This window comes from Rattus rattus, chromosome 2 (genome assembly GCF_011064425.1).
Source record: "Rattus rattus isolate New Zealand chromosome 2, Rrattus_CSIRO_v1, whole genome shotgun sequence".
Classification (NCBI taxonomy): domain Eukaryota; kingdom Metazoa; phylum Chordata; class Mammalia; order Rodentia; family Muridae; genus Rattus; species Rattus rattus.
The window spans coordinates 118,909,103-118,924,166 of record NC_046155.1 but is presented as its reverse complement, the minus strand read 5'-3'; the positions used below and the strand labels follow the sequence as shown (position 1 = coordinate 118,924,166).

The 15,064-nt window shown below is 48.0% G+C and overlaps 3 protein-coding genes across 7 annotated transcripts in view; 1 reads left to right on the top strand and 2 right to left on the bottom strand.

Annotated features, from left to right (window-relative positions):
• Pde8a (phosphodiesterase 8A) overlaps window positions 1-2,499 on the top strand; it is a 122,706-nt gene extending 120,207 nt beyond the window's left edge. Inside the window, exons 22-23 of the mRNA XM_032895106.1 lie at window positions 874-1,003; window positions 1,391-2,499. Of these exons, the coding sequence (XP_032750997.1) occupies window positions 874-1,003; window positions 1,391-1,497 (237 nt within the window). The 3' untranslated portion in view covers window positions 1,498-2,499. The remainder of the gene's footprint in view (window positions 1-873; window positions 1,004-1,390) is intronic.
• Window positions 2,500-9,384: 6,885 nt separating this feature from the next.
• On the bottom strand, window positions 9,385-12,652 carry Rps17 (ribosomal protein S17). The gene is made up of 5 exons (XM_032893327.1): window positions 11,954-12,652; window positions 11,573-11,724; window positions 10,965-11,070; window positions 10,432-10,497; window positions 9,385-9,502 (listed from the first exon to the last, which is right to left on the bottom strand). Exons 1-5 carry the CDS (start codon window positions 11,954-11,956, stop codon window positions 9,422-9,424), a joined length of 408 nt encoding a protein of 135 aa, XP_032749218.1. The 5' UTR covers window positions 11,957-12,652; the 3' UTR covers window positions 9,385-9,421.
• Window positions 12,653-13,520: 868 nt separating this feature from the next.
• Cpeb1 (cytoplasmic polyadenylation element binding protein 1) overlaps window positions 13,521-15,064 on the bottom strand; it is a 103,765-nt gene continuing 102,221 nt past the window's right edge. For all 5 annotated transcript variants that reach the window (XM_032893326.1, XM_032893321.1, XM_032893323.1 and 2 more), the window contains one exon: window positions 13,521-14,923. In XM_032893326.1, coding sequence (XP_032749217.1) covers window positions 14,825-14,923 — 99 coding nt within the window. In that variant the 3' untranslated portion in view covers window positions 13,521-14,824. The remainder of the gene's footprint in view (window positions 14,924-15,064) is intronic.

The following is a 15,064-nucleotide window of genomic DNA, read 5'->3' as shown; positions in this document are numbered from 1 at the left end:
CCCCGGGCTGTTCCGGAGCTCATGAAGTAGCTAAAGCCGATGGCCTCGCCCTCCTGAACACTGGGGCACCACCACACCCTGCCTCTCCATTCTGCTACTCGTGTGTATCCCCTGTAGTGAGGCCTGCCTGTGCCCAGGAGACCCGCAGCCCTGCCAACCTCCCACCTGCTGGATTTGTACCAATATCTCGTCTGGAACTTTCCCATCGCCCTCCACATGGGTATCGCTCTGTAGAGTTGTTTTCAGTGTCTGCTGTTAGTAGGGCGCGTTGGCTTTCGAAGATAAATGAACAAGAAATGCTCTCTCTGGGATTTTTTTTTTTTTTTTTTTTAATTTTGAAGAGTTGGAGAAAGACTGTTGATTTTACAAACTTTTGTTAGACCTTAGAGGTGAGGCATTTCTCCTGCCTTTTCACCACTGGGAAGTTTTAGGACCAGTGCAGTCTCCTTACTAGTTAATAGTCTAATTATAGTCTTTCCGACAAGACAGCACAGCCCTAGCTGAGAAATGGCCACTAGGCCTGTCCAGGGATGGGGCCGTGTTTCTGCACACATATGGCACCAGTGTGGGCATATTGGGCATTTGTGACTAGGAGGACAGTGGGTAGTGAGTGACAGGACCTGAGGTAGGTGACCAGATACTGCTCTGACCTGAGGAACATTAGCAAAGAGGCTTCCAGCTACCGAAATGTTTGGGATGTCCTCGAGGGTTCTCACTCGGGGAACAGCTTGCTGGCTGGCAGATCGGGTTTGCGTGGCTGGTGCTACATTGGGTTTGCAAGGCAGCCTGTGGGTTGTCTCAGGTACTGTGGGTGGGGCTGCTCCATGGCAAACCAGGACTCGGGCCTGAGATCCCGGATGCTCTGCTTCACAGACCGATGAAGAGAAACAGCTGGACTTGCCTGTGGTGATGCCAGTGTTTGACAGAAACACCTGCAGCATCCCCAAGTCTCAGATCTCCTTCATCGACTACTTCATCACAGACATGTTTGATGCCTGGGATGGTAAGGAGTCTCGCACGTCCTCCTGCAGGGCACCCACTAGTTAGGAAGTAGTGTGCGGAGCTGACTTCCAAGATGAATGGAGAGAGAGTAGCCATTCCAGAGGGTTGGGACCCAGAAAAGGATCCTAAGGTTGTCCACAGCTCCTGTGTCCTGAGGGCTGTGCTCCTCCGGGGGAGGGGGAGGTGCTGCAGAGCTGAGGCCTGCAGATGGGGTTGGGGCTGAGAACAGGTTTCCCATGTTCCAGTCACGCCCACTGCCTTCAGTCCCTCTTGAAACACTGGGCCAGGGTGGGAGTACGCCCAAGTTCCATTCCCAGAGAGAGTGAGGAGGCCGAGCCTTTGATAAAGAAAGGCTGAGAAGACCCTGCGTCCCCGTTTCTCTCGGCAGCCTTTGTTTACCTGCCTAACCTTATGCGGCACCTGGAGGACAACTTCAAGTACTGGAAAGGACTGGATGAGAAGGAGCTGTGCACCCTCCGGCCCCCTCCAGAATAGTGGGAGGTACACACTAGGCCCGCGGCTCTGCCCTTCCTTCTGGCTGCTGCAGTCCCTTACCCTTTCAATGTTAGGCTGCGCGCTCCCCTCATCTGCAGGGCCTGTGAAAGCACCGTCTGACGCCATAGCTTACTGCAAGGCTCTTCAGTGAGGCTCCCAAGATCTGTAGTTTGTACGGACTGTATTACCACAGGACCAGGAGCCCTGCAGAGGTGACCCGTGGCTCTCCTGGCAGTGACAGCCACCATGTGTCCTAATTCCTTGAGCCTGCAGAGCAGCATCTCCAAGGTGCAGCTCTGGTTGTAGAACACTGCTGAAAGGGAGTTCTCTCACGTTGACGAGCAAATGGGACAAAGACATTTAGGGTTGATTATCCCAATTATTAAATGTTTTATTTATTTTATTAGACATTTGATGTTTTCTATGAATCTTAAAAATACTTCAAAGCCAAAGCCGATTTCAGATGCCTTGACCAAATTCATGACGTGTGTGCGTGATTTGGTCACAGATGTATTTTCATAATGCAGATTGAGAATTTTAAATGATGCTTTTTTCCATACTATGGAATTTGTTAAACTCTTCTCTTTGTTGTTAGTGGGAGAAGCTTTATGTAGTGGGGCTCACTCTAGTATGTACCAGAGAAGCCACCGTCTGTGCAGACCAGGTTCTCAGCAGCCGCTGTCGTGAGTTCTGCAGGTGCCTTCTCAGAGAAGAAATTGGATTTGACCATTTCCCCCTGAAATTTCATAATTGAATTTCTAAAAGCCTGCCTCATTTTATATCATTTCTATAAAATGTGTCCTATAAAAGCAAAGCCACCCCGGGCACCAGAGGCTGATATTTTACAACTAACATGGGATATTGGAATCTAGGAATTTAGGGTTCTATCTTCTCACATTTCCAATAGCACAATACTGTAAAAGTGACACGACAAATGCTAGTTTCATTTTAAACTTGTATTTTTTTCTGGATGAAATTAAACTATTTGTTTTTAAGAAGTCATTTGTTGTCTTTGAGTTGTCTAATACATAATCGTTCTGAATTAGGGATAGAATAAGTTAGCAACTAGGCAATGTTGTAAGGTCCTTGGAGCCGGGATCGTGTGGCGGCTCTTCAGTGTGACCAGACTACCGTGGAGGAGGAGCGCGTGGGCTCTTTAGTCCTGCATGAAGATGCCTGACCTACAATAACTGCAGGCTGTGCCATGAAGAATAGGACTGCTCCTTCACAAGAGCGCCAGACAGAAGGAGAGGAAGACTTCGAGATGAGTATGCCTAACATTTTTGAGAGCTGAAAGAAGCTATAAGAATCACAAAGTACAAGATGGTTTTTAAAGGGAAAATCTAGAAAAGAATCACACCAGACATTCTAGAGCAGTGGTTCTCAACCTTTATAACACTGAGACTCTAATATACTTCCTCATGCTGTGGTGACCCCAACCATAAAACTTTTGTTACTACTTAACTGTTAATTTTGCTAATGTTATGAATCATGATGTAAATATCTGATATGCAGGGTATCTGATGTGACCTTTGTGAAAGGATCCCAAGGGTGTGGCAGCCCACAGGTTGAGAAGCGCTGGTCTGGCGTCTGGGGAACTAGTGAAAGCTGTGTGGGGCTGGCTCTCCTAGAAGTCGGACAGAACTGAAGAATCATCCAAAGGCAGAGCATATGAACAAAAGCCAGGGAGTTGCTGAGGGGCAGCACAAGTGCGCAGCTCCACACCCGCCAAGCCCCTGAGTTGGAGATGATGCTCTCAGCGGTCACTAGGAGCTCTAGGACAGAGCAAAGGGAAGAGGCACTAGGCGAGGCAATGTCTGAGCCTGGTCCAGTTTGACAGACCCAGCCCTTGGACAAAGGGCACTCTGAATCCCAATGAACCCGTGGTCAGCTTTCCCTCAGAGTAACAAATGCTTGCAACAAGGAAAGGGTCGTGGGCCCACTGTTGCGGAGCTTTCAGTCCAGGCTCTTTTCGAACATGCCCCTCCAAGCCAGACGACCCCCACTCTAAAGTTTCTGCCAGTTCCCAGCGGTCCCAACCTGGAAACTAAGCCTTTAGGATGTGGCACTTCAGGAGACCCCAAACTACAGCAATGCATAAAGCAAAAGACACATCCCTTGCAGTGGAACTAGACACTGCCACTGGAAGTTTCAGTGGCCAAAAGACAAAAGGTCCTAACATCAAAGGAAGCTCCCCACCCAGACCCACTTAGCTACACTGGCATTCAAAAGGAAAAGGCAGGAGTTCATTGCAGATGTTCTTTAGAGGTCAGATCTAGTAAGAGGGTAAACTTCTGGACCAAAGTAGCCATGGGGGTTGGGGGGTGGGGGAGCTGGCGTAGAGGTAGAGAGGAGAAAAGGAGCGAGAAAGGCTCCCGCTTTCTTCAAAGAAGTAGCTGCTGGAAGCGCGGGTGAGTCACAGGGAAGCCTTTTCCCTGGTGGCAGCAGAAACAATGGGCCGGGAGTGGAGCGCCATCAGCTCACACAAGCCAGGAAGGGGCTGAATCAACCTAACAATTGTCTCATCCTGCTGTGCCCAGAGGAAACTTGAGGCCACTCACAACTGACACACCGGTGGAGGTGCAATCTTTTCGATGGTTTCCAATCAGAAAGGAAAGACTCCAAGCCATCGCTGTCCAGAAAGGTCTGCACCCCGCAGCCTTGGTGTCCCAGGGAAGGCGCGCGCATCCCTGCCTCTTCGTTCTTCCCGCCTGACTTCTCTGCGCCACCCTTCCGGTTTCCTCTAGCCCCGCTGCTCCACAGCCTCCAACCCCACCTGCAAGGCCAAGTTCCTGGCCGCCGGGGCTGGCCCTGTTTAATCTGGAAGGGAGGACATAAACGCAGCCGCCAGGAAGCAATAGCATTCAGTCGGGGGCCAAGAACAGCACTGTGGGTGGAACAATGTGGGAGGGTCGGACAGATCAAGGCTCTGTGCTATTGGCCAGGAGAGAGTGGAAATTACACAGCTAGAGGGTAGATGGAGCAGGCTTTCTAAAAATAGGGTTAAGGGTTGGAAAATGGCTTGGTGGTCAAGGGCACATTGCTCTTCCAGGGACCAGGAACTACCTGTTAGTTCGCGACACAGACAACTACCTGTAATTTCAGGGGCTCTGACGCCCTCTTCTGGACTCCAGGAACTCTTACACTCATGTGTGCCCTTCCACAAGCACACATAAAGAGGTAACTGTTTAGTATATCTGAGGATAGGAAGACGAAAATAATTTTGGAGAGGGGAGCCGGGGGTGGGGGGATTGGGTTAGGAAGATGGTTCTTGTGAACGGAAACTCCTGAAAAGTTGTGTCTGTCCCAGGTAGTCCCAACCTCAGAACAGCTATTCCTTGTCTGCCTGCGTCAGAACTAAAACAGGGCACTAATCCTGTGACTACGAAGAAACCTTCTAGAATCCATCGACTTAGTGGGCCACTGCCTTCCACCCATCCAAAAGCTAAGATGTCATAGGACACACACTGGGCCTGGAGAGAAACTCCCCCAGTTCATTGTGCCTGTTCTTGGATGTATTAGCTCTGATTTCGGGTTTTATTCTGTAAAACCATAAAAATTTCATAAAACTGCTTCCACATTAAAACATGGAATTTTGGGGTAACCTGCAATTGTGAGGCCATCATCACTCAAAAGGTCTCTGGAATAAACTAACTTTTAGTCTATTAAGATGATGATGACGATGATGACTGTGTGGGGGGGGGGTCAGAGGTAGAAGTCAGATGTCTTTCTCAATTGCTTTCCTTTTTAAAACTGGAAGTTTTAAATGGCTGGCCTTGAGGCATCCAGGGTTAAATATGTGCACTATAATCGTGTCACCATGCCGGTTTTATATGGTGCCTCCTGCGTGCTCGGCAAGCACTCTGAACTGGGCCCAGTCCCAGAGCCTTTTGGCTAGCCTTTTAGTTATTTGGTTTTTGTTTTGTCTTTAAAGAGTCTAATACAGCTGAGGCTGTCCTTGAACTCCTGAACTCTACCCCACAAGGGCTGGGGTCCCAGACTTGTACCAACATACCCAGCTTTTGAGCCTGGTTTAAAGGTCTAGAGGTAGGAAGGACCTTCAACAGGGGAAAGCTTTAGAAAATGAGTTTTCCTTCCCCGTGATTTTATGAGTACACATTTAAATGTTCCTTAAAGAATATTAACATTGGAAACATTGTTTTTAACATACATTTCCCCCGATAACCCACAGGATCATACTCAGAATTGGAGTAATCAGGATGATGTAAGGATTAACCTTACGATGTACCACGGTTACAGGAAGAGAACGGAAGCTTAGAGCTTCAGAGCTACCAAGTGAAAACTAAGTCGTTAAGGCCATTCAGTTCTGTAGTGACATCAGCCGGTTGTCCCCTACTTTGATCTTAGAGGGGATTTGAGAATTTTCTCCTATGGGAAACTAATAAATTCTATTATAAACTGTCATGTGCTATTGGTTTTGCTGAGAGGGAGATGGGCCACCAGTCTCAGACTCAAGCCTGTTTAAACTTGGGAGTCCTCCAAGATACCCTCTCCTGGGCAGGCTGGCCACTGGCCCTGAAATATAGACAGAGGAAACCATAAGGGTGTTGAAAATACAGCAAGAAGTCAAACCTTTCCAACAGCGGCCACTCCAGTACATCCCATGGTTCATCCCTATGGTGGGGATGGCCACCAGCAGCTGGGATCCACTGCAGAGGGATCCAACATCTGTGTCGACATCCCTGCTGGGTGAATGCTGATTTAATGCTTTATCTATCAATCGCTTGTTCTGTGTGGAAGCCCCTCTAAGGGCAAACACTCTAGCCACCTGCTACAGACTCAGTTGGAAGCTCATGGAGCTTTTAGGCTCCTGACTTGAGGATGCCCTCTCCTGCTGCTTGCCAAGTGTCCCTTTTCTGCTGCTGCTTAATAAAATTGTTCAAAACTGAAAGTGCAGCTACCCCAGATCGTTCTCTGGATAAAACAGACTCGAAGGTGGCCCTGAGACACTGCCACACTGTACTTGTGGAGAGGCTTCAGGTCCCATTGGACAGACTCAAGGCCAAGTCTAATGTTGACAGTCCCTGACTCACTGACCCTACAAGAGCTACTCCTGTTCTCCACTGACTTCGCTGCTTACCGTTCTTGAGGAAAACAATTCCTGACAGAATCGAGAATTTTAAACTAGCTGTTTAAAAGAGGCTTGTGAGGTGGGTATGGTGGCATGTGACTTTAATTATGTCACATGGGAGGCAGATCTCTGAGTTCAAGGTCAGCCTGGTCTACACAGTGAGTTTCAGGATAGCCAGGGCTACATAGTGAGACCCTATGTCAACAAACAACAAAAAGAAGTTTGTGTTAATATAACTTGTATGATTTTAATTATATCAAGAACAATCATTATGGAAATAACTCAGCAGCTCGGCAAGTGAGAGCACTGGCTGTCCTTGCAGAAGGCCTGGGTTAAGTTCTTGAATGCACTCGGCAGCTTAAAACCATCTGTAATTCCAGTCCCAGAGGACCTGGTGCCCTCTTCTGGCTTCTGTAAGCACTGCACCTACATGTGTAGCCAAAACCCACACACATTAAAAACAAAACTATATATATATATATATACATATATATATGTATATATATATATAAAAACAGGAAAATAGCATTGGAAGATGTACACTAGCTAGCACACTAACACCGCAGTAAACAGGCAACAGTGTGTCAAGTGGGAGGCTAGCCTGGATTACAAAACAGGAACCATTGGGAGACATGTAGCTTAGCCGTTTGGATCTGCCTTAGTCATATAAGCGTAAGTGGATTGGAACTGGGGTAAGCATCCCCAGTGCAGGCAAAGATTGTCAGAATGCATCCCCCCCCCCTTTTTTTAAAGATTTATTTTATGTATGAGTACACTGTAGCTCAGGACCTCTGTAGAGCAGTCAGTGCTCTAACCCCTGAGCCGTCTCTCCAGCCCCAGAATGCATTTCCAATGTAAAGCAATGCTCTAACGAGAGATCTTTTTTTTTTTTTTTTTGTTCTTTTTTTTTGGAGCTGGGGACCGAACCCAGGGCCTTGCGCTTACTAGGCAAGTGCTCTACCACTGAGCCAAATCCCAACCCCCCAACAAGAGATCTTATTCAAGATGCAGTAGCTGAAATTAAAAGGACTGAGGAAAACACCATTCCGGCAGTGCACAGGGAACAGATATGAAGGTGTGAACCAGAGGGAAACACCTTAAAAATTGAGGGTAGGGTGTGCAGGCTGCAAGCCCAGTGCTCAGGAGGTGGCCACCCAAGGTCAGGAGTGCAGAGCTCCTTGGCCCCACACAGGTTCCACACCAGGGTAGGCTATACAAGGCCCTGTCTCAAGAAACTGACAAAAATTGAACAAGAAAAGTATACTCGGGGCTGGAGAGATGGCTCAGTGGTTAAGAGCACTGACTGCTCTTCTCGAGGTCCTGAGTTCAAGTCCCAGCAACCACATGGTGGCTCACAACCATCTATAATGAAATCTGATGCCCTCTTCTGGTGTGTCTGAAGACAGCTACAGTGTACTCATAGATAATAAATAAATAAAATAATTAAAAAAAAAAAAGAAAAAGAAAAGTATACACAATCCTCTCTGGTGTGCACTGGGTACACTCTTCTAAGACAAACTTAGTAGCATCAAGATTAAGGCAGAGAGATTCGTGGTGATATGAAAACCAAACCCAGCTAATAACAGCTAAACAGGGAAAGCCTCGCTTCGGGACGAATGTGCAGGGGTTGCACACTGAGAAGTAAAACTCAGATCACTGAGGCTCCACTGGGATAAACAAAGCCCACAGCCCGCGAGGTGAAGGCAACAGTGAAGGCTTCAGGGCGGGGCTGACTTAGGGTGCACTCGCCCACTAGACCAGGGCCTGGGTTCCGTCCCTGGCATCAGGAAAAGAAAATAGCAGAAATAACTAAAAAGAGTAAGAACAAATTTTAAAAGATTTTTGACTAAATTAGCAAACCTTGATCTGAACTTCTAAAGTCATCAGTGAGATTGGAACCACACTAGTCTCCCAGATGCACCAAGAGTCCTCACAGGGACTGGCTGTGAGGCAACAAATCAGAGGTAAACACAGGAAGTCCTAGAAAGACGGAAATGAGTGAAACTGAGTAAATGAAAAACTCTTCTAGAAGAGAACATCTCTCAGCTCATTACCCTTACACCAAATACAGACGAAGTATCATAAAGGGTGGGTAAGGTGGCTCAATGGGTAAAGGCGCCTGCTGCCAAGCCTGACCAGAGCTGGATTTCTGGGACACACTGCTGAGCCCACCGTGGCCCCAAGGCGGGTTTGTGTAATAAATGTACACGCTTTCACATTCCTCCAAGGCCCATCCTCCCCGGTAACATTAATGACTCCATGATGATCAGACAGCTGAAGTCTCAGAGCAAAATGGTAAATGCTAGGACCTTCAGGACAGCCCTTAAGGCTCTGGGAAAGAGCTCTAAATAAATGAGTTCAAAACATATATAACTTCTCAACTGCAAAAAAAGATGCATAAATCTAAAGGACCCTAGGCAGCTGCATTAATCCATCATTACAAAGGGGAGTTGTCAATTCTAGGCTCAGAGTAGACATTAAAAACCTATCAGACTGAGACGGCCCAACAGCACCGTGTGGTGGGTTGTTCATGCAGAAAATGTCAAAGTCCCACCCAAAAAACCCTACAATACAAACCATGCACACCCACCTTACCCTGGTTGACACCACTGCCCTTAACTAGGCATGCTGACCCCAACTTTGCTTATCCAAGAGACTGAAGAGAACTGATAGCAAAATAGCTTCCCGCCTTGTCCTGAGTGCGTATTAGGATCTCCACAAATCCTAAACCAGGTCAGAAAGTGTTCAGACCCCCACCCTGACCCTATGACCCTAACAGCAACAATACAGCCAAACTTGTTTTCAGGTTTATTGAAAATATGGCATAACGGATTAAACAGCTCCACGTGGTGTTTTGAAATTCATCCCAACCGTAGGCTGAGTGACCTGGAGGTTGGAGAGACTGCCAAAGTCCTGCAAAAGAACAGACACCCATGAGTGGACACTTCCCACCCCCAGGAACTTTTCAACACACACACTGACTGATGGCACACCCTCTACATACAATTCTCCTCACCCAGCCTCCAGGCTTCTTCAGACACTGAATGGACTGGCCTACACACAGCTAAACCCCATAACCCACGCCGGCCCCCCATCTCCAAGGACCCAACACTCTTGCCACTACTACCAACCAAAGCCTAAAAGCCTGCAAGCATTTTCTTAGCTCAGGCAAGCTACAAAAACAGTACCAGTCACAATGCACAGAGGGGCTTAGAGGTTGTGCCCCTAAAACACTCCCCAGCCTCAGTCAACATCTGAGGGAAACAAAACGTACAAGACACCAAGGAGTGGAGGATCAGGCTAGTCCCCAAGCACATCTAGCACCCGGGAGCCCACTGTGCCCTGAAGCTAGCTAAATGGTTTCAGAAGTAAGGCTGTGTTGATACAGCTTTAGCTGCTGGTCTCACTAAAGCCAGATGTAGGTATATGGGGATACAGAGTATTACTTTTTAATGTCTCAAACTGCTCAAAACCACTAACAGCATGCTGGACTCCAAGGCCTGTCTTACCTTCACACACTTATGAAAATGTCCCAGTCCTCTTAGCTGCTAGGATAAGCCACACTGAAGACACCTGAACTGTGACTAGCTGACTATTCTAGAAATGAGACCAGGGATCCTTTCTAAGACCGTCTCCAAGGAAAACAGGTGACAGAGCCAGAGCTGAAGGGGGTGTGGGAGGGCGGACCACAATTTAGGAGCCAGTCCCAGAACAAGGAAAATGCAAAGAACTCAGTATGTCCCACACTGCTAAATTATCTCGTGAAAGCCATTCCAACACACACGGAACAAGTAGCCACAAGCCATTTAGAAACCAGCCTTACTCAATCAGCCAACACTCACCAGAAGCTTCAGCATTTCCTTGGTGTCAGGATCTACCTCAATGATCTCCTGATCTAGGGCTGAGACCTAAGAGAGAAAGAATCAAGTCCAAATTATGAATGTGTTATCTTTCACTTCCTCTGATCCCTTGAAAGGCTAGGGCTTCTCCACATAACCTTGTTTGTCCCAAAAATCAGTATGTAGACCAGGCTGGCCTCTGCCTCCCAAATGCTAGAATTAAAGATGTGCACCACCACCACAGCCCAAGGCTTCACTCTTACGTCAGATTATCTAGTGTGCGTTTAGAAAGCCTTACGGCAGTGCTCACACTTGTAGGTCAAGCTAATCTGGTGGGGAGGCAGGCACTCTCTCTAGGCTCCCGTGTGGAAAGAGCAAACTGAATTGAGACTCCAGGAAGGCTAACAGTAGGCAGGCTGATTACAGGCACCCTCAGCTGGGTGCGGCACTCTGAAGGCAGCTGAGTTCCCACCACAGATGAGGCCCCACCACCACCTGAGCAGGTAGTAAAAGGTACAAAGACCCACAAGGTTTACCTCAGGAACATAATTATCTCTCCTCTCCCTCTCTTCTTCCTGCAACTTGATGGAGATGCCTCTCACAGGACCTCTCTGAATCCGCTTCATCAGATGCGTGACATAGCTACAAACACACAAGCCAGGAAGAACAGTGACCACTTCCCACCTAGTGCCCAGAGTATCTGGGTACAAAACCTAACTTTGTTTCTACATCGAGGTCGGACTCACCGTCGGAGATCCTCCTATACACACAAAGTCCAGACATCCACCCACTACATTCCTCACACTCCGTAAACATCAACCCTCCTCCAAGCATCATCTCTTCCGCACTTGTACCTTGACTGGTCTCATCAGTCGTACGGACACAGCACCGTTAATTTTTCGTGCAACATGGCCATAGTGATAAAATGCTGTGAGCAGATACTGCAGCAATAAGGTTTGGAGGTCGGAGCTCTGCCTTCAGCTACCGTAAATAACTCTAAGATCACCTCGGCAAAAACCCACAGCGAACAACGCACACCTCCAGCTCCCTCGGACCATTCGGGGGACCTCGAGCAAAGGGAACGGCCAGGGCAGGCTCTTCCGGAGGGACAGCTGCCGCAGGCAGCCGCGAGGCCTCCACTCACCCGGCTATCTTGTTCCGAAGGTTTTTGCTGGGGATGATGGCGATCTCCTCGCACACGCGCTTATTGGTGTGAAAGTCATTACCCAGGCGCGTGTAGTACTTCTCGATGATGACCCGGGCCGCCTTCTTCACGGTCTTGGTGCGAACGCGGCCCTGAAGGTGGAGAGGGCAAAGTGACTTGGGGAGCCCGCGCCTTCCATGGAGGAAGCAGGCGCCGGTTCCCGAAGGGGTCGGTGCGCGGAGAACTTCACGCGGAAGCGCGCCAGGCTGACAGACTCCGCGTGGGCACCGCCTGCAGCCTCTCGCTGCGGACTTGAGGCCGCGACAAGCGGAGGATGGACGCGGATTGAAAAGGACAGAGCACTCAGAGGCAAACACCTACCATGTTGACGGGTCTCGGTAAAAGAGGAAACAGGAAGCACAAGAGAGGCCTATTAAAGCGCAGGCCAGAAAGCCGCTTCCGCCCGACTACGGCTGCGCGAAGCTCGCGAGAATACCACAGCGGCCCCTGGAGGACTGGAGTGGCAGTGCTGCGCTGAGGGCGGGGCGAGAGCCTGCGCGTGCGCACGTCGGTAGCTCGGCCGTCTCTGTTTCTGCTCCTAGTAGTTCCATGGTAGGTAGGCTTCTGTTGGGAGGTTCAGGTTGCTTTAATCTAGGAGACACTTTGAGGCCCTGAGGCAGATAGGAGGCCCGAGCTCCGAAAGGTGTAGAGGTAGAGGGGGGTCATCCCTGATCTCCAACACGCGCGCGACTCTAGCCTAATTGGAGAGGTTTCTCTTATTTCCCGGCGTTTCTTCACATTCTAGCACAGTATTCCATTAGAGCTGCTCTTAAATGTCTTAGCGCGTTTTACTTTTCTCAACTGGGCATGAGCTAAACAAAGTACTAACCTCGAGTGCTTAAAACAGCGGCTGGCTCACAGAGAGCTCTCAAACATAACAAATTAAGATCTGAGAGAACTATACTGCTCCCAACCAGTGAAGACACTATTATCTCCAACCTTCAGCTTCTTCCGGTTATCCTTACTCTAAAGTAGCTCATGGAGGGAGGAAAAAAGAGGTCTATGGAACCAGAACTGAAGAGATCAAAGGATCAGTAATCCCTGGGAGTTGCAGCTTACTTTACCAGTGAATTTCTAATGAAGTGGAGGCCAGGTAGAACTCTAGACCTTACAGTCTTGCAGGAAGAGAACTCTTGGATTCTGATTAGTGAATTTTTGCATCTTACAAGAAGGATGCTTTAGTACCTAGGGGTCCGCTCTCCCTCAGACTAGTTTCCCAAAGGATCAGTTCAGCAGGCTGACTCAAAACTTCTCTACTTGAAAAATTATCAGACCTATCATAAAGCCATGGAGACTGTAAGGGAAACTAGTGTAAGGGCTGTGCAGAAAGGAAAAGCACTGCTGGATATGCTAGTGCATACCTTTAATCCCAGAACTCGGGATGCCTGCCTAACAGGCAGAATTCCTGAGTTTGAGGCCAGGCTGGTTTACATAAGGAGTCCAGGACAAGGCCACAAAGAAAGACCCTGAATCAAAAAAGCAAAGTAGTAACCACGCGGAAAGGAATTGCATTAGCACAAGAGCACAAGGGAGTCCAAGAGGACGGAGGAACACTTGAGGGCTCACAAGAAAGCAGCCAACAAGTGGCTCCTGACATCTTGGCAGTTGTGTCTCTAGCATTCTTGGGGCTGCATCTGGAGGCCTCAAGGGGCCAAGCAAGTAAAATTCATAGGCCTTTCATTTCAGATTGTAACCACCCAGGTACCGGATATTCCAGCGTGGCTGACCAGGATGCAACAGGTTCCACATAGGAGCAGGTCTCCACATGCACATACCATCCCTCTGAACTGGGGTCCCTCCCGTTGTGAGAATACATGAAGAGAGGACTTGTCCCTGGAATCTCCTTCCCTGCTTGCTACCACACACCCCGGACAGACAAAACCACAACTCTGCTGCAACGTGTTTATTATGTGCCAAAAAAAGTACACCACAGCTTACTCCACAATCTGTAGAGAGTGCAGTCTTGCCTGCATGTACAACAATGAGGTAGAGACTTCACACACAGCTTCACGAAGCCCACAGAGTAGCTGGGATATGCGACAATGCAACGTCAGCTCAGCAGGGGGACGACACTGGTTCTTTGGCACACAGCTTCCCTAAGAGGGGCAAGTAGTAACTAAATTAAAAAGAAAAGAGTCAAGTTTTCAATTCCAGTAGCATTTTTGTCAACAATAACTGTTGATTCATACATTCTTCAAATAAAAGTTGTAAGGAAGGGTACTTGCCCCTCTAAGAGAAAGGGCTCCTGTGAGCCTTCATCCGCCCCCACCAAAAAGCAGCCCTTTTTTTTTTTTAATTTTTAAGCTCAGTTACAAAAGAAAAAGTCCTGTGACTGTGATTAAAAACTTCTATCAACCCTCCCCCAACGTAAGTGCAACATAAGGTGCGACAAACCATTTAAAACTATATACAGCAGCTGCTCAGACCTAATTTTTCCTCCCATCCAGTTTTAAATAAAATAATTTTTCTCTTGGTTACAAATGCTTTGATTTGCAACTGTGACCAGCAGTCCCCCAGACACAAATTTGCTATAATGTTAAAAGCTGCCAAGAAAGAAAAAAAAATCTATTGTTCCAAACGACTTAAAAACTGTTTTAAGGAGTGTAAAAAGGAACCAGTAAAAACCCTCGAGCGTAAACTATGAAATATGATTTGGTTTAAATGAAGAGCAAAGTCTCCTTTGTTTGTTACAGTAAAAAACACCAGCTGAACACTCAATTTATGCCGTTCAGGTGGGGGTTAAATAAATGGAAAGGCACTGTATGGCAACTGCAAGAATGGACCAATGAGACCTGCGCATCACCACCATCAGTATTGCAAGGAATGTAAGAAGCGCTTTAATAAATAAACCCAAGTGTAGGCATCTGTGTCAACACGTTCTAGACACAGTTTTTTTGTTGTTTTCATTTGCAAAATGAGGAACTAGAATCTGGGAAAACTACAATTGCTTGAGGGTGAGCCTGAGGCCCCTGCTCTGGCACACCCCGCTGAAGACAAAACCTGACAAAACTCATTGTGCATTAATTAGTGCAGAAACAAAGACAGATTCAGCAAGTACAAAGGTGAGTACAATTCTCCCTTGTCTGCAGAAAGCTAGCTCCTAGGCGCCGGTGCAGGGAACAGGCTGCTGCCTGACTTGCCAGCCTTTGGCGCCACAGGCCCTGGGCCAGGCCAGCTTCTCTAGCTGGAATTTTAGTTCTTCTGGTTCCTCATTAGCGGGCTGTGGTGGCGTAGGCCTTCCATGCTGTGTCGCCAGTGCCAGCAGCTTCGGCAAAAGTACTTGAAGCAGACCTAGTTAGGGAACAGAGAGAAGAGTGTGCCAACACTAGATATAAAGTTCCACTTTAAGAGGAAATTAAAAGCGCTAGCTTCTGTGGGGGCTAGAAAAAGACTTCCTGCTAACCCTCTCACCCCAACAGAGCTTTGGCTGAC